Source organism: Hippichthys cyanospilos, chromosome 13 (assembly GCF_059441005.1).
Source record: "Hippichthys cyanospilos isolate Australia breed blue-spotted pipefish chromosome 13, RoL_Hcya_1.0, whole genome shotgun sequence".
NCBI lineage: Eukaryota > Metazoa > Chordata > Actinopteri > Syngnathiformes > Syngnathidae > Hippichthys > Hippichthys cyanospilos.
Window position 1 is genome coordinate 9,901,345 of NC_142381.1, and position 19,221 is coordinate 9,920,565.

The 19,221-nt window shown below is 40.5% G+C and overlaps 1 protein-coding gene across 43 annotated transcripts in view; it reads left to right on the forward strand.

Annotated features, from left to right (window-relative positions):
* The window catches only part of LOC148413763 (protocadherin gamma-C5-like), a 216,405-nt gene that overhangs the window by 158,260 nt on the left and 38,924 nt on the right, over positions 1-19,221 (forward strand). The window contains exon 1 of one of the 43 annotated variants that reach the window (XM_088431302.1): positions 311-2,859. The exons of 36 other annotated variants lie outside the window; for them this stretch is intronic. In XM_088431302.1, coding sequence (XP_088287428.1) covers positions 415-2,859 — 2,445 coding nt within the window. In that variant the 5' untranslated portion in view covers positions 311-414. Of the gene's footprint in view, positions 1-310; positions 2,860-3,880; positions 6,385-6,873; positions 9,397-10,762; positions 13,246-19,221 lie in introns of those variants that run through there. 6 more of the 43 variants (XM_088431321.1, XM_088431325.1, XM_088431345.1 and 3 more) reach the window with 6 other exon arrangements.

Below are 19,221 nucleotides of genomic sequence, written 5' to 3' on the forward strand. Positions count from 1 at the left end.
CTTTTATTGTGTTTTTTATTAATTTTAAACACAGTCATATGATGTTATAGTATGGTTTTACTGAAACGGATGTGTCTCAAACGTTTACACTTCAATTTGCCTTAAAGGTCATTGTCGACCACTCTATAGGTCATATTTTTTTTAAGATATGCTTTTATAGTCACACTTCAGTTTTGTGCTACCGGTCCTGCAGTTTCTAGTTTGAACTCGTAGGGACGCTGTTGGCCATGATGTGCCTCATACAGCCAGTGTGCTTCCTTTCTTAATACGCACCAAAGAAAGAAATAGACATTTGTAACCCGCGAGGCGGACCGGACGGGATTATATTTTTCGCTGGGACTATTTTGTATATTTTTCGAGGACATTTTGCACTGATTTTCTCACTGGTGGGATTTATTGACTCTTTGGTTTGATATGTTTTCCATTTTCGTTTTTTCTATTTTGAGAGTGAAGGCAAAGAGAACAATGAGACGGCAAGTGATGCATTTCACCTTTCTGCTTTTCGCCAGTGCTTCATTTGGTCAAATCAACTATTCTATTGATGAGGAAATGCACGTCGGCTCCTTAGTTGGAAATATTGCGGAGGATTTGGGCATTGGCGTGGAAAGTCTAAAATCACGCAACGCTCGTGTGTATTTTGGCGATAGCAAGCAATACATCGAGCTGAATAAAGACAGGGGCGTCCTCCTCGTCAAGGAGCGAATAGACAGAGAGGCTCTGTGTGAGCAGTCCATGCCCTGCGCGTTGCATTTCCAGATTATTCTAGAAGACCCCATCGAGTTTTACAAAATAATAACGGAGGTGGTCGACATCAACGACAACGCCCCTGCCTTTGAAAAGGATGACATTAAATTCAAAATAAGTGAATCCGCAGTGATAGGTTCAAAATTTGATTTAGAACGGGCGGTGGATCTTGATGTAGGAATTAATGGTCTACAAACGTACCTTCTGCTGCCGTCGAATAATTTTGCTTTAAAATTTCACAGTCAAGCAGACGGCTCCCGAAATGTTGAGATGGTCTTAAAGCAGCCTCTTGACAGAGAAAAAAAGGACCATTTGCGTCTCGTGTTAACGGCTGTAGACGGAGGAGAGCCGCAGATGTCAGGCACCATGCAAATTCTTATTACTGTATTAGATGTCAATGATAATGCACCGGTTTTTACTAAGCCTTTATACAAAGCGACGGTTGCAGAAAATTCACCTAAAGGTACCGTCGTGACCGTAGTTAGCGCATCGGATGCTGATCAAGGAGCCAATGGAAAAATAACATATTCAATTAGAAATACAATGGATGATGTGAGGCGGTTGTTTAATATAAATAAAGACAGTGGTGAGATCACTCTAATTGGGGATATAGATTATGAAAAAGCTCATAGCTATCAAATTAATGTGCGTGCGAGTGATGATGGCGGACTGACAGACAGCTGCAAAGTTATAGTTGATATTGTGGACGTGAACGACAACAGCCCGCTAATCAACTTCATGTCCAAGACAAATGTCGTATCCGAAGATGTCAAAAGTGACACCGTCGTAACAATAATTAACATTCAAGACCAAGATGACGGTGAAAATGGTAAGGTGAAATGTACAATAAGTCCAAATATTCCTTTCCTTCTCAAGTCAACTGATAGCAATTTCTATAGTTTGTTGACAGACGGTGATTTAGACAGAGAAAAGTCACGTGAATATAACATCACAGTGGCCTGTTCTGATGAGGGCGTTCCTTCCCTTTCCAGCAGTGTTACACTTACATTACTCATCTCAGATGTGAATGACAACGCACCTGTCTTTGAGAGGGAAACATATGAGGCCCACCTTGTTGAAAACAACCCACCAGGTCTCTCCGTATTCACTGTTAAAGCTAATGATGTGGATTGGAGCCAGAATGCTCGCCTTGCGTACATCCTGGAGGACTCTTCGGTCAATGGAGTGCCAGTGTCCTCATATGTGTCAGTTAGTGCGGAAAGTGGAGTCATCCATGCAGTGCGCTCGTTTGACTATGAGCAACTAAAAGAGTTCCACTTCTTTGTCAGAGCACAGGATGGTGGCTCCCCTCCCCTCAGCAGTAACGTGAGCGTTCACATCATGATTCGGGATCAAAATGACAACGCCCCTCAGGTGCTATACCCAGTGCAAACAGGCACCTCAATGCTGGCTGAAATGGTGCCTCGTTCGGCAGATGTGGGTTACCTGGTAACTAAAGTTGTAGCAGTGGATGTGGACTCTGGCCAGAACGCCTGGCTCTCCTACAAAGTGCATAAAGCCACAGACAGGGCTCTGTTTGAAGTGGGCCTCCACAATGGAGAAATCCGAACAGTCCGCCAAGTGACTGATAAAGATGCTGTCAAACAAAGACTGACTGTTGTGGTGGAGGACAACGGGCAGCCTTCTCGTTCGGCTACAGTAATTGTCAACGTGGCGGTGGCCGACAGTTTCCCGGAAATCATGGCAGAGTTCACTGACTTGAGCACACACGACAAGGAGTACAATGAACAGCTGACATTTTACTTAGTCTTGGCATTGGCTGTGGTCTCCTTCCTCTTCATCACCTGTTTGCTTCTCATCATCTCGGTCAAAGTGTACAGGTGGAGACAGTCTCGTGTCCTGTACCACTCTAACCTGCCCGTCATTCCATATTATCCACCACGATACTCGGACACTTTGGGAACGGGGACTGGCACCCTTCCTCACGTGTACAATTACGAGGTGTGCAGAACCACTGACTCCAGAAAAAGTGACTACAAATTGGACAGAACTGGTAGTCACAACGTGCTGATTATGGAACCCAGTTCTACAGGGACAATGCAGAAGATACACAGTCAAAAGAACATTCTGGATGAACCTGACTCGCCTCTAGAGGTTGGTTCTTTGAGATGATTTGCATTTGTGTCTTGATGTTTTTTTTTTGTTTTTTGTTTTTTTTTCAAAATACATACATATATTGCAGGCAACTTTAGCTTCATCAAAACAGTAGTTAAACAGAGTTCATTCAACAACTCAGAAAAACTCCATGATTGATAAGATAGAGATTGCAATGTTTCATACTTCCATGTTTTGTTGTAAGAAAAAAATGACATAAATCTCCAAGAGTGACATGCAGGATGCTGAATGTTATAGTGTACTATAATCATCTTGTTAATTCAGAAAAAATAATGTAGATGCAAGTAAAACATTGAATTAATTGGACTCTGCAAAGACGAATTTTAATAAATTCAAGAGTAAAAATTAAAAGTAAAATTTACACCAAGAAGTGAGTAAAATATTCAACGTAAATCCAAGTCACTTTTGTTTGGGACCACATATAGTCTTTGTATAGTAAAATGCACTTTACAAATTTACTCTAGGATATTGTTGTTTTTTATTTGTAATACAGTATATAAATATTATCACACCGAAAACATTATTTTGCAATTATTTACATATTGTTCCTTCTCTCTATCCTGTTCAATGGCATTTCAGCCCGTCTAATAAAAAACAATACAAAGCGGTTTACATTCAGTCTTTCTATTTCTTCTTTATTTGATAGCTCTCGACTGCATGGGAAAGTATGCATATACAGCTTAATTCCATTAGTATTGGTGAGAATGTATCCACTTAAAATCAGACAACCTAAATTCTATTTTTACAAATGAATTAAAATAAATAGTTTGATATTTTAAGGACTGGTGGTGAAAGTCATGCATTTCGCCATATATGTTTGCATTCTCGATTTAATAAATGCGAGGTTTGTTTTTTTTTTTTGTTTTGTTTTGTTTTGTTTTGTTTTTTTGCCTGCAGACAGAAAAGACCGCTTGTGGCCAGAGTGTGGCAGTCTCTGACAGGGCTTCAGTCAGTCCCTCCCTCTTACACGATGACGTTTTTGATAATAAAGCAGATATTTCGAGTCAGTGCTCACTAAACGTGAACGTGGACGACTGCTGTCTGTTTGGCTATTTTTTGTTCTATTTTTCGGATTATATATGAATCGGAAAGACGGTGGAATAATAATTTTAGACGATGGCGCATCGAGTATTGTTCTTCATCTTGATTTTGAATTTTCCTTTCGTGTTCGGGCAAGTCAGCTACTCAATTCCGGAGGAAATGGAGAAAGGCTCGTTGGTTTCTAACGTTGCCCAAGATTTAGGTTTGGACCTGAAAAGGCTGAAATCCGGGCGTGCTCGCATTCATTCTGGAGACAATACGGAGTATATCGAGCTGGATAAAGAAAGGGGGCTCCTCCTTGTGAAGGAGAGGATAGACAGAGAAACGCTGTGCGGTGAGACGACGCTTTGTGCATTACATCTACAAATGATTTTGGAAAAGCCCATGGAATTATTTCGTATCACTGTTGAAATCACAGATATAAACGACAATGCACCCAATTTTGAATCCAGCAGCACACGTTTTGAAATCAGTGAGTTAGCCGTTGTCGGCTCCAAATTCGTGCTTGAAAAAGCCATCGACACTGATATTGGTACAAATGGTCTGCAAAGCTACTCGCTCAGTCCCACTACTAATTTTCAGATTAAATTAGAAAATAAAGCAGACGAAGATAAAAAGGTGGAGATGATATTACAGAAGGCTCTTGATCGAGAGCAGCAGGAGAAGATTTCCTTGTTACTAACAGCCTTTGATGGCGGACAACCGCGCAGGTCAGGAACAATGCAGATTATTGTTCACGTGTTAGATGTAAATGATAACGCCCCTGTATTTACTAAATCTGTGTACAAGGCATCGATTAGGGAAAATGCGCCCAAAGGCACCAGTGTAATTACTGTTAGTGCTTCGGATAAAGACAGTGGTTCGAATGGACAAATATCATATTCAATATCAAAAAATAAGGTTAGACTGTCAGACATATTTCAGATTAATCACGAAACAGGGGCTGTTATTTTAACTGGCGACATTGATTATGAGAAAGCAAAAGTACTGCAAATAGATATCAAAGCTGTAGATAATGGAGGACTCTCTGATTCAAGTAAGATTATGATTGACGTCATTGATATGAATGACAACAGTCCTCAAATAAAAATACTCTCTAAATCAGATTCCATATCAGAGGACTCTCCAGAGAAAACTGTTGTCACTATGTTAAGCGTAAGTGACCCTGACTCAGGTAGTAACGGAGAGGTTCAATGTCAAATCAATGACGATATTCCTTTTAAAATACACAACACGATGAACGGATTATATAGTTTAATAACAGAGGTAGCTTTGGATAGAGAATCTGCCTCTGAGTATAATATCACAGTGACATGCTCTGATGAGGGAATGCCTTCCCTCTCCAGCAGTGTCACCCTAACGTTACTCGTCTCAGATGTGAATGACAACGCCCCTGTCTTTGACAGGAGCTCATATGAGGCATTTATTATTGAAAACAACACGCCAGGCATCTCTGTGTTTACTATTAAAGCCAGTGATGCTGACTGGAGCCAGAATGCTCGTCTTTCTTACATCCTAGAAGACTCCTCAATTAATGGTGTGCCAGTGTCCTCCTATGTGTCTGTTGGTGCTGAAAGTGGAGTCATCCATGCAGTACGCTCGTTTGATTATGAGCAATTGAAAGAGTTCCACTTCCGCATTAGAGCACAAGATGGAGGTTCGCCTCCCCTCAGCAGCAACGTAAGTGTCCGCATCATGATCCAGGACCAGAACGACAACGCACCTCAAGTGCTGTATCCAGTGCAAACGGGTGCCTCAGTGCTGGCCGAAATGGTTCCTCGATCGGCGGATGTGGGCTACCTGGTGACTAAAGTGGTGGCAGTGGATGTGGACTCTGGCCAGAACGCCTGGCTCTCCTACAAAGTGCACAAAGCCACAGACAGGGCGCTGTTTGAAGTGGGCCTCCACAATGGAGAAATCCGAACTGTCCGCCAAGTGACTGATAAAGATGCTGTTAAACAAAGACTGACTGTTGTGGTGGAGGACAACGGGCAGCCTTCTCGTTCAGCTACAGTCAATGTCAACGTGGCTGTGGCGGACAGCTTCCCGGAAATCATGGCAGAGTTCACTGACTTGAGCCTGCATGACAAGGAGTACAATGACCAGCTGACTTTTTACTTAGTCTTGGCTCTTGCTGTTGTCTCTTTCCTCTTCATCACCTGCTTGCTGCTCATCATATCAGTCAAAGTGTACAGGTGGAGACAGTCTCGTGTCCTGTACCAATCCAACCTGCCTGTCATTCCGTATTATCCACCACGATACTCGGATACTTTAGGAACGGGTACTCTCCCACACGTGTACAATTATGAGGTTTGCCGGACCACTGACTCCAGAAAAAGTGACTATAAATTGGACAGTGATGCTAGCCACAATGTGCTGGTCTTGAACCCCAGTTCTTCAGGAACGATGCAGAAGCTGTACAAGGAAAAGAACATCTTGGACGAACCAGACTCTCCTTTAGAGGTTAGAATATTTTAAATGCCATTTTTTTGTTATCTGTTTGTTTCATTCAGTCAAAACTGGAGACTTGCTGTTGTTTCAGCACTCTGGACAGCGGCATGTTAGCGCTTCTCCGGGTAATTCCCAGAATTATAGTCCCTCCACTTTACAGACGTTTTCTTCTCTTTCTAGTATTTCAATTAAGACAGTTTCCAAATGTATTTTACTATATGAATACCAGTTACATTTTATCCCAGAAGTTATTTTTGTAATTGATATTATTCAGCTTCTTTATGTTTTTTTTTTGTTTTGTTTTTTTTTTTTTGTCGCGGTTAGTCAGAGAATAATTGTTGTAAAAGAAAAAAAAAACTATGGTCCCCAATAGGTGTAGTTTCATAGGATGAACTCAGCGGGCCGCTGTTGCCCTTCGTCTAAATGTTTTGTCGTCTACAGTACTTATACATGCACATCTCCTGTGCTCGCACAGTCGAGCAAGGACATCCAAACGTAACATACGGATCATGCGTTATGGAATACCACCCTTGTAAAATTACCCTGGATTATCATTGAAACTTTGATTGCAACGGAGTTCTCGTTGATGCAATATTACTCGTGTTGAATTGCTCGTTTTTTTCGGCGGAGTCTTCGCGGTGAACAATGAGACTGCAGGTGCTGTTTGTCTGCCTGCTCTGCTTTTCAGCCGTGCTCGGACATGTCACCTATTCAATACCCGAGGAGATGGTCAAAGGATCCTTCATCGGTAACATAGCGAGAGATTTGGGACTGGATGTTAAACGCTTGCAATCGGGCAAAGCTCGCATCCACACGGGGGAGAGCGATGATTCCGTCCAGCTTGACAAAGAAAAAGGAGTGTTGGTTGTAAAGGAGAGAATAGATCGCGAAGCTATTTGTGGCCAGACAACGCCTTGTGCAATGCATTTTCAAATAGCGTTGGAGCAACCGATAGAAATATTTCCCGTGACTGTTGAGATTATTGATATTAACGACAACGAGCCGGTATTTGAAAAGGAAGGACGGGTTTTGGAAATCAGTGAGTCAGCTGTTGTTGGATCTAAATTCATGTTAGAGAAAGCAATAGACCCCGACATAGGTTTGAACGGACTCCAGAGCTACACGCTTAAACCTAATGATAATTTTATTCTGAAATTACACAGACAGTCTGACGGCGGTAAAAAGGTGGAAATGATTTTACAGAAGCCTTTAGACAGAGAAAAGGAGGAATTCGCAACATTGCTCTTAACGGCGCAAGATGGAGGCGAGCCTCAGAGGTCAGGGACAATGCAGATTCAAATTAAAGTTTTAGACGTTAACGACAATGCTCCGGTTTTTACACAAAGTGTTTACAAAGCGAACATAAAAGAAAATTCCCCCCCAGGAACACTTATTACTAAAGTTAGTGCTTCTGATGCAGATAAAGGCTCCAACGGAGAAGTCAGCTATGTGATCGGAAACAGCGTGAGCAGCATTTCTAAATTATTTCACATCACTGAAATTGGTAATTTTGTGTTGCAAGGCCATCTGGACTACGAAAAGGCAAAAAAATATGAAATTGACATTGAAGCAGTTGACAGAGGTGGCCTGTATGATTCAAGCAAGGTAATTATAGATGTGAGTGATGTAAATGACAATACTCCTGTCATCAAAATGATTTCGTCATCCACTTCAGTGGAAGAGAATTTGCCTGCCAATACAGTGATAGCGGTAATGAGTGTAAATGATCCAGATTCTGAAGAAAATGGCAGGGTAAATTGTGCTATAGATGATACTATACCTTTTAAAGTAACATCTACGGGCAGTTTTTACAGTATTGTAGCAGATGGCAATTTGGACAGAGAGAGGGCATGTGAGCATAATATCACAGTGACGTGCTCCGATGAGGGCGTGCCCTCTCTCTTTAGCAGTGTCACCCTCAATTTACACATCGCAGATGTAAATGACAATGCGCCCGTCTTTGAGAAGAGTTCATATGAGGCATATATTATTGAAAACAACACACCAGGTCTCTCTGTATTTAGCCTAAAAGCCAGTGATGCTGACTGGAACCAGAATGCACGTCTTTCTTACATCCTAGAGGACTCCTCAGTTAATGGAGTGCCAGTCTCCTCGTATGTATCTGTTGGTGCCGAAAGTGGAGTCATCCATGCAGTGCGTTCATTTGACTACGAGCAATTGAAAGAGTTCAATTTCCGCGTCAGAGCACAAGATGGAGGCTCTCCTCCCCTCATCAGCAACACGAGCGTTCGCATCCTGATCCAGGACCAAAATGACAACGCCCCTCAGGTGCTGTACCCAGTCCAGACGGGTGGTTCTGTTCTAGCTGAAATGGTGCCTCGTTCGGCAGACGTGGGTTACCTTGTGACTAAAGTTGTAGCAGTGGATGTGGACTCTGGCCAGAACGCCTGGCTCTCCTACAAAGTGCACAAAGCCACAGACAGGGCGCTGTTTGAAGTGGGCCTCCACAATGGAGAAATCCGAACTGTCCGCCAAGTGACTGATAAAGATGCTGTCAAACAGAGACTGACTGTTGTGGTGGAGGACAACGGGCAGCCTTCTCGTTCAGCTACAGTCATTGTCAACGTGGTGGTGGCCGACAGCTTCCCGGAAGTCATGGCAGAGTTCACTGACTTGAGCGTCCATGACAAGGAGTACAATGAACAGCTGACTTTTTATTTAGTCTTGGCTTTGGCTGTGGTGTCCTTCCTCTTTATTACCTGCTTGCTGCTCATCATATCAGTCAAAGTGTACAGGTGGAGACAGTCTCGCGTCCTGTACCATTCCAACCTCCCCGTCATTCCATATTATCCACCTCGTTACTCGGACACTCTGGGGACTGGCACCCTTCCACATGTGTACAACTATGAGGTGTGCAGAACCACTGACTCGAGAAAAAGTGAATGTAAATTGGACAAAGCTGCAAGTCATAACATGATGGCAGCGGATCCGCATTTCACAGGAACCATGCAGAAGATGCACAGTGAAAAGAGTATTCTGGATGAACCTGATTCGCCTATAGAGGTTAGATTTTACTCTTGTTAGTGTATGTTTTTTTTTCCCTAAGTCTATTTGCACCATGACAAACATTTTGTGGTTTTGCCTTCACTTATACATCACCACACTGAATTTATTTATTTATTTTGATATCAGGCAACTCATTTGGCCATTTAGAATTACAAAGTCTAGTTGGGTTCAAAAGGTTGTTGCTTTTAGTTTAGTGGTACACTATTCTTCAGATACAATGGAGTGCCACCTTATGATTATTTGTATTTTTTTTTTAGTGTTTCTCAATGTGAGCAGAGTATAGAGCAACGCATATGGTTAAGTCTTTAAACTTGAGTTCGCTCGGTCATCAGTTCAGCATGATACAAATGTTTGAATGTGACACGATGTGGTATTGAAACATGACCTCTTTCCTTCCTTTTACTTATTTTCCCCTCTGCATCATTCTACAATTTTACCGTGTTTCCTGTTGATTGAACAAGAAATATGATTCTAGAACAGCACAGAACGAAATCCAATCTCAAGATCATGTATTTGAACGTTCTACTCTTGACCTCAATGTAAATCTTTTCTTATATTTATATGGTGATTTAGTCGACATTTTGTTTTTGAGGTGTCTCCCTTTATTAACTTAAGCTATCTTCTGTTGGGCTTGCAAATATTTTTTATTTTGTTGTGATCATCCTTTTATTTTTGTACAAAACTCTCAAACTTAGCACTGAGAAGTTTTGCTTTTTCTCCTGTAGATTTTTTAAGGCTCCTGGTGGGCCCAATCACTTGCAATAAAACCTGGTTGTTTTAAATGGAAGAGGACAAAACAAGTGGGTGGACGACAAGTCAGGTTTACCTTGAAATAGTGAAGTGTCCAAATGTTTTTATCAATCCAGGGTACATTTATAAAATGCTAATGAGAATTTTTAAGCATGTGAAAAAAATGAAAGTGTACACAAGGTCATGCGACCTCTTGTTTATACACAAGCAGACCCAACTGCAAGTCCTCTCATTTCAGCACTGTGGAAAGCGACCCTTTAATATGTGTTTCTCCCACACGCATTCCTCAGGCCTCTGTGATTATTATGCAAATGAACCGTTTGCATTTTGCCATTTATGGTCCACTCTGCGGGAATATGGGTATGTCCACAATTGAAATAACTGAAAAAAAGAATCCTTAAAAGATTTATAAACACATGGACACGAATCTACAGATTGCCTAGTTACGATCAAAACAATTTGCCACTTTTCGACGTTAAATAGAAAACACATGTAAGCAGCTGCTTTTCATTGTTGGCCAAGAACTGCAATGCCACTTTTGGACTCTTGGTGCCGCTGTAAGTCAACCTGAGGACCAAAATAAATATAAAATGATTAGATATGTGTATAGTCTCATTTTGCGCGGAGCAAAGACACCTCGACGGAATCACTCCTGGTTTACCCACAAGACTCCATTCACTCTAGTTGTGAAAGGATATTATTAAAACGATGTGGAGTTTTTTGTTTCTCTTATGGAAGCTGTTGATTTTTTGCCTTTATGTCGCGAATGTGGCCGTCGCCAATGTCCGTTATTCCATTCCGGAGGAAATGGCTGTCGGATCCATTGTTGGGAATATCGTGCAGGACCTCGGTTTGGATATAAGGAGACTTAAATCCGGGCATGCCAGAATTTTTACAGAGGACAGCAGTGAGTACTTTGCCCTCAATTTGGATAAAGGAACGCTTGAAATCAAGCAAAGAATAGACAGAGAGGAGAGGTGCGGCCAAGTGTCTCCTTGCTCTCTGCATTTCCAAATCATCTTAAATAACCCCATGGATCTTCATCATGTCGATGTAGAAATTCTAGATATTAATGATAATGCTCCCGTATTTTCAAAGAGGGAAATGAATTTTGAAATCAGCGAATCTGCTTTTAAGGGGGCTCGTTTTTCATTAGACAGCGCCAAAGATCCGGACGTTGGCTCTAATACTTTGCACACGTATAAACTGAACCCTACAGTTCATTTTAAATTGAACATACACTCTCGTCCTGATGGCACCAAATATGCAGAAATGACTCTTGATGCTTTATTAGACAGAGAAATTCGGGAGACGCATAAATTGACTCTTACGGCATATGATGGCGGCGACCCTCCCAAATCTAGCTCTGTGAAAATAAACGTCATTGTGGTGGATGCAAATGACAATGCACCAGTTTTTAGCCAGTCTCGTTATAGAGTAACTGTACCTGAAAACACACCGAGTAGAACACATATTTTACAAGTTAGTGCCGCGGATGCAGACAAAGGAGCAAACGGGGAGGTAGTATATTCATTCTCACAGAACAGCGACGTGGTCTCATCTGTGTTTAACATCCATGCAAATACAGGAGACATCTCCGTGATGGGTGAGCTAAATTACGAAAAAGTCAAACAGTATGAAATAGACGTCGAGGCAACAGATAAAGGAGGGCTGCGGGACACGTGTAAGGTGCTAATAGAAGTGATTGATTTAAATGACAATGCGCCTGTCATAAGCATCCTTTCATTGTCCAATCCAATACCTGAGGATTCACCTCTTGAAACAACAATAGCCATGCTAAATATTAAAGATTTGGATTCAGGTAAAAATGGCGAAGTAAAGTGTTTTATTCAACAGGATTTGCCCTTCAAAATAAAATCCTCCTCACTTAATTTCTATAGTGTTGTGTCAGATGACGTTTTGGATCGTGAAACGGTGTCAGAATATAACATAACAATGACAGCAGTAGATGAGGGTACCCCGCCTCGCTCTACTGATAAAACCATCAATTTGAAATTATCTGATGTAAACGACCACGCCCCAGCATTTCAACGTGCATCTTATTTAGCCTCAGCAAGAGAAAATAACAGTCCCGGCGTGCCCCTTGTTGCCGTCAAAGCCAGCGACGAAGACTCAGGGAACAATGCGCGCATTTCATATTTCCTTGAAGATGACAAACTTAACGGCATGTCGTCTTCTGAATTTTTCACGGTGAATGCAGAAAGTGGGGAGATATTAGCCGCGCGCTCATTCGATTACGAGCAAACTAAAGAGTTCCACATCCGCGTCAGAGCGCAAGATGGAGGTTCCCCTCCTCTCAGCAGTAACGTGAGCGTTCGCATCCTGATTCAGGACCAGAACGACAACGCTCCTCAGGTGCTGTACCCAGTCCAGACGGGTGGTTCTGTTCTGGCCGAAATGGTGCCTCGTTCGGCAGATGTGGGCTACTTGGTGACTAAAGTGGTAGCGGTGGATGTGGACTCTGGCCAGAACGCTTGGCTCTCCTACAAAGTGCACAAAGCCACAGACAGGGCGCTGTTTGAAGTGGGCCTCCACAATGGAGAAATCCGAACTGTCCGCCAAGTGACTGATAAAGATGCTGTCAAACAAAGACTGACTGTTGTGGTGGAGGACAACGGGCAGCCTTCTCGTTCAGCTACAGTCATTGTCAACGTGGCGGTGGCCGACAGTTTCCCGGAAGTGTTGTCAGAGTTCACCGACTTGAGCATGCACGACAAGGAGTACAATGAGACGCTGACTTTTTACTTAGTCTTGGCTTTGGCTGTGGTCTCCTTCCTCTTCATCACCTGCTTGCTGCTCATCATATCCGTCAAAGTGTACAGGTGGCGTCAAGAGCGTCTGTTTTTCAAATCAAACGGCACACTTCCGGTTATTCCTTACTACCCGCCCCTTTATGCTGATGTAGACGGCTCAGGTACACTAAAGCAGGCTTTCAACTATGACGTATGTGGAACTACTGATTCTCGGAAGAGTGATCTGCTGTTTTCCCGTCAAATAAGTCAAAATACCCTGATTGGTGACCCTGGTAGGACTTTACAAAGGCCAAAAGCAGATACAGAAACTTTGGTGGCAGAGGTGAGATTTCAACATTACATCAACATTTACAACATCACTGTTGAGATGCTGCTGACATTACCAAACAAAACATCACTTCTGGTGTACACATACTTCATATTCAAGCATTTAGTGTAACACAGATAGTTGAGGGTGCCAATTGATTGTGTCCTTTTGTATCACGTTTGTGTCACCCATGCTGAGGTTGTGTTTACTTTGCATTCTTATTTTCTGTTTTTTTCTATTTTCAACATTGTTGTGACCATCTCCTATACGTTCCCACCTTAAGGTTCCATATTATTATTTGAATTTAACTTTTTTCACATATTGTAAAATTGAGGCATTCTACTCATTTGAGGTTTTTTTTTACTATTGATGAAAAAATAGTGAATATATTGTCATATAATTGTATCCATATAAACAAAATAGCATGCTCCTTCTGAATGAAAAATTCCAAATATTGTTGCAGTTTTCTCTGAAAAAATAATGTATTGCTCTCAAAAGTTGTTTCACTTTAAATCAAAACATAATAAAAAAAATAGCTTAAATCAACTATACAATGCTGAATTGTTCAAGTGCAAATATGCTGCATTATGGTTGTCTTAAAGCATGATTTTTCCAGAACCTAACGCCCCGTTTTGTGTTCCTTATTTCACTCTCCTAAACACAAATGCTGTGTTGTGGTCCAAGTTAATTAATACTATTTCCCTTTTGTCATTTTTCACACTTTTAGCACAATAATTTAAAAAGTTAGTAATATTTCCATGAGTGTACAAATACTTCCAATTAACAATTTCTATTTAATTACCATTAAATAGAAATAACTACACAATTTGTATGCTAAAATCACATTAAACACGGTATGTATTGAGATACAACACAGTTGACAGACCCAAACAAACCCTAACGCTGCAGTGCACTACTTTGCCAGTGACCTATTTCACAAGCATGCATGATGCAGCCACACATGGGGACAAAAGAACAAGAATAGGTGCAGCTAATGGCAGTTTAGATTGTATAGTGTGATGTAATAATGTTGTTTTAATGTGTGGTTGAATGGAGAGGTTTCAGTGCTGATTTTGCAGCGAGTGAGCAGGCCAACGGAGTGAGGAGAGGAGGAAAGAAGCAGGCAGCGGGGGAGGGGACCAAGCGCAGAGTCCACCATCCTTGTGTGGCGCTTGTGATGCACAGCAGCCATTTTGCTCTGCAATCGTCTTTGTGTGCCGAAATGAGAAAATGTGTTGCGTGCATGGCAACAGTTATATTAGGCTACAGGCCCTGTGATTGGCAGATACACTGTTGGATATTTGAGGAGGCGGAATGAAAAGGCAAAGGCAGAGGATGGAGGGAGAGAAGTTATGCAACGAATTATCTGTGGAAGTATAAAACTGGGGCATGTGTTTCACAATGTTTGAAAGTGGGCTAGCTGATAATTGAGTGGCAGCAGTATCCTGAACAGATTAATGCTGCAAGTGTATTGGTGGTCATTAATACTTTGCTTGTGTGTCATTGTGGACATGATGCTCAGTGTATGAGTGAAATGGTGCCAAAATGTGTGTACATGTTTTGGGAACAATTTTACCGAGGTTATGAATGTTTAACAACTACATCCCCCTTGAGCTGCAAATACTAAGGTTCATTTGCTTCCAATTTCTAAATATTCAGTGTGTCTCACCATATTGTTTTGGGTGGATTATTGCAAAGTTTGGGGCCAGTGAGAAAAAAAATAGTCGTTACATTTACAACAAAATGCTAATGTAACCAAAAGAGTAATGGCTATAACAACTCTGCCTTTGCAAAGACAATATTTGCCATTTATATTAATTTGAAAACCATGTTGTAGTATTTTTCTGATGGAAAATGTCTGTTACTATTCTTATATGTTTAATAAATTGGCAAATCGTGAAGATCAACAGTGAATGGTCTGCATTGAAATCAGCATCTTTATCACTTTTTTAAACCAAATTCACCTTACTTCCCTTGCTTTTTAACCACTTTGTTCAAAGTGCATATTGAAGTTGTTCGCATCCAGTGTCCTTTACTCTTTTAATCCTGTAATTATATGTAATCAGCCCAAATTGCAGAACTTGAATTATGTTGAGAAGCAACTAGGGCACATTCCTTGGCCCTGGTCTGAATCTGTTTACTGTAAAGCTATGCAACAATAGGCTCATTATCATACTACATTCATGTACAGGCATTGTGAATGTTCCATTGTGTATCCCTGCTTTAGTCTATGGTCTCACGGCAATGTCATTTTTAGTGTTTATTGCACTTTGCCGTAGTGTTGCATATCCAATGGGAGTAAATGTACCCTTACATTTTCGTAGGAACGAGTGCTTGTAATGTTCATGCACTAGGTGAATGTCTGAACAAGATTATAGTCAAGATTAGCCTGGATAGAGTAAGGTGGGACAACAGCCAAGTTGTGTTAAGCACACAGAGACTTACATTAAGTAGATGTGCACACAGACACTCCAATGCTGATTCTAATTTGTCTTGAATCAGTACATCACACGATTTAATGTGTGATTCTATTGAGCTGTCAGGTATGTTTTAGTCTGAATAGAAAATGACCATACCTTGCTATAGAAATGAAAGTCCATAATTGTTTATTATTATTATTATTATTATTATGATTGTTGTTATTATTATTATAATGTTGGAATGCTTCTTGTCTGTTCGGATATGTTTGGATATACATTATCAGTATAAGATGTGACAGACAATAATGTCATTGTGTGAGAATTTAGAGTAACGTGTTTGTGCTCATGCCTAATGCATAGGATGGGCTAGTGTGCCATCAGCATTCTCATTTCCCAGTCTTGCATCCTCTTTTTCCCCTGATCTGCTTGTCTGCGCCTACCCCTCCCCCACTCCAGCTGCACCTCTCTGCACCAAAGAGAAAGGGAGAAAGATTGCCCAGTGACTTTTCTACTTGGTGATTAAAGTACACGAAACGCCTTATGGGGGTCTTTTTTATGCTTAATTTAGATCACTGTTTTTATAAATTTCACTTTTATGCCAATTTGTTATGATAATTGATTTCGTTTTACTTTGAAAGATGCAATATCATACATGTGAATCAGAACATCACCTTGTTGACAAATCTCTTCTACCGTCTTTTTTATTATCGTTATTGTTTGCTTGTTTTTTTCTCTCTCTCTCCGTTGTGGTTGCCAGCAAAGAAACCGGGTGGGATGCGAGAGGTTGGATGTGTTACCATGGCAACTAGCTGACTCACTGGCAGGGCATTACCATTGCGAGTGTTAGGGGTGAGCAGCCCTTGTGTGTGTGTGCAGGCTGCAGCTAAAGATGATCTCAGACACCCCTGTTTTGGGCCGTGAGTTGCAGCATTCTCACACCGGCAGGGGGTGACTGATACCGATCATGAGGAGGAGGAGGATGCAGGGGGGGGGGGGGGGGGGGGGGGGGGTGACCACGGCTCCTTTTTTTCAGATTTGTCGTGATTGAGGCTGTAGCTGCCCTATTTTGGTGTTTTGTCCGAGTTACAGTAAACCACGGTGATCATGATGACAAACATTTTATGTGGGCAGTTTACAGCTTACGTTACAAAAATGTGTTGATATTTTTTTTCTTTTTTAGACATTTTATTGTATAGGTACAACGTGCAAACTGCATGATGTATACTGAAATGATTGTTCAGTTGATTTCCCCCATGCAATAACGCAGTCAAGCATTGATGGGCGTGTGAGCGGTCTCATTAATAAAACATGTCCCACTGGCCATCGCCTTTAGGCCCTCTGCTGTTCGTTTAGCAGAACTGATTCTGTGAGTCACACTAGCAGTGACTGTCATTACATTTATGCTTCCAACTGTTAGTTTTCTTATGTATTTACTTTATTATCATCTTAATAACGTTCATCTTTTTGTATAGCAGTGTATTGGGATTAACAGAGTATCCCTTCCTACGTTTGAGTTTATTTTTTGTTTGTTTACCACACCTAACAAAAAAGCATATTGAGGGCTGTTTGTTGTTGCTGTTATTTAGTTTGTCTATTTTATCACTCAGAGACCCCACGTAAAATTCTATTTTATGGTGCTATTAGGATATTTTTTTTAGTTGAGTACAGTGATGTTGTGCATTAGTATTTTAAATTGATGTGGGTGTCTGTGTGGTCAACTGTGATTCTGAGATCTCATATCGAATCGCAACACAAATGGAAACGTTCTTTTTATTTCTAAAAAACACTAACTTCATGTTAAACACACACAAACGAGGCCACACTTTTGTGTGATTGACGAGGTAAGTATCTGGGTTGGCAAGCTTGTCAAGTCCAGTGTTACTTTACTGATGACCAGTCTGACCAGTATCTCTTTTCTCTTGTCTTTTTTTCTTTTTCATGTGTCCCCTTGTCAACTGCTACCATCCATGTTCGTCCCACTCCTGCTCATTTCTCCCCAAACAAGGTAAGAAAGATTTCTTGATATTTATCTCACACATATCACATGCACTTATAGGAGCAAAATAACAATAATCAAAATCTACTGTGCACTAAAAAACATACCACATTTCCTAAAATTAATCAATTGGCTGTATACAGTAAAATGATCTGGATCCAGATACTATTTTTGTTCATGTATATTCTTCTTTAAATGATTGTCTGGATGCTGATGCTGTTGTTTTGTACAACCTCTTGACAAATTTAAAACATGTAAATTATATAATTATACAACAATTAGTATTAGATTAGCACTGACTTTCCACCTTTGGCTGGCACATCTATCCGTCCCTCACAAATGTTTCAAGACACAAAAAATGAAATGAATACCATTCTCATATCTTGCTCGAACTGCAATTAAATGCATCTGAAACCACAATACTCTATCCTAGTTCAAAAAGGTTATATTTGTATGTTACATACTATAATAATCTATTAACTCCATTCGTTTGAGACATTACAAAGAGTGAAATACTCTATTGTGTATATTTACAATTTAAGAACAGTTGGGTTATTATCAAACACGATTATGGTTCATAAAAATGTCTGGCTCTTTGTTTATTAGTTTGGCCTAAACCTCTGGGTTGTTTTGAATAAAACAAACCCCAAAAACGAGTACTTTATAAAAAAAACCTAACGGAAAAGTTTTGTTTGTTTTTTTTTTAAAACAACTTCAAAAGTGAGGTCAAACAAAGCCAAATTTTAAACTGATTTTTAATTTACTCATAGTTGAGTTATTTTTGACCCCACTGTTTTTAGAGTGTAACTTGAAGGATTTACATCAGGGCTCACCACCTGTTTCTGAAACTAAGACCTACTTCTTAGGTAGTATTGTGTGACTAACTTTCAAAGGAACAAACTTGTGCAAGTTACTTTTAATTAGATGTTTTTATAATATGATATCAATATTCATTTATGTGAAGACTGTTCAATGTGATGATATCTGACTATACTTGAATATGAAACATAATTGTTTAGTGCCACTATTTAATTTTCAAATGACAATTTGACCCTAAAAAACTGTTGGGTTAACAACAACCCAATTATGGGTCAAAAAAGGACCAACCTCGTCTTTGGTCAGTCAGTTTGTACCAACCATCTGGTTTTTTGTTTGTTTGTTTGTTTGTTTTTTTGTTTGTTTTTTTCTTCACAAAGTTGGCTATTAATATAACTATTATGGTTCCTTTGCAGTGAAAGATATAGTACTCCATAAAACTTTTGTACTGTCTTCTATAGCATCATCTAAATAACAATTTAGCACTTAGTTATGTATCCCTATAAACAACAACAAAAAACATTCAAATGTTGAATTACATATCTGAATTGGTGTTGGAATTCTTTCTTGGAATGCAGTTTGATTGCACAGATACACTGTACCTAATGCTGGGGCCTGTGAGTGTACACAGTCATGATGTTTTGAGTTTTCATCTATGAGCTATGAATGTTTCCCCTAATCATATATAAAATCATAACATGTGGGAGTAACATATCTTCAGCAATGCAGTTATAACAGCAGTACTGCATGTAACAGGGT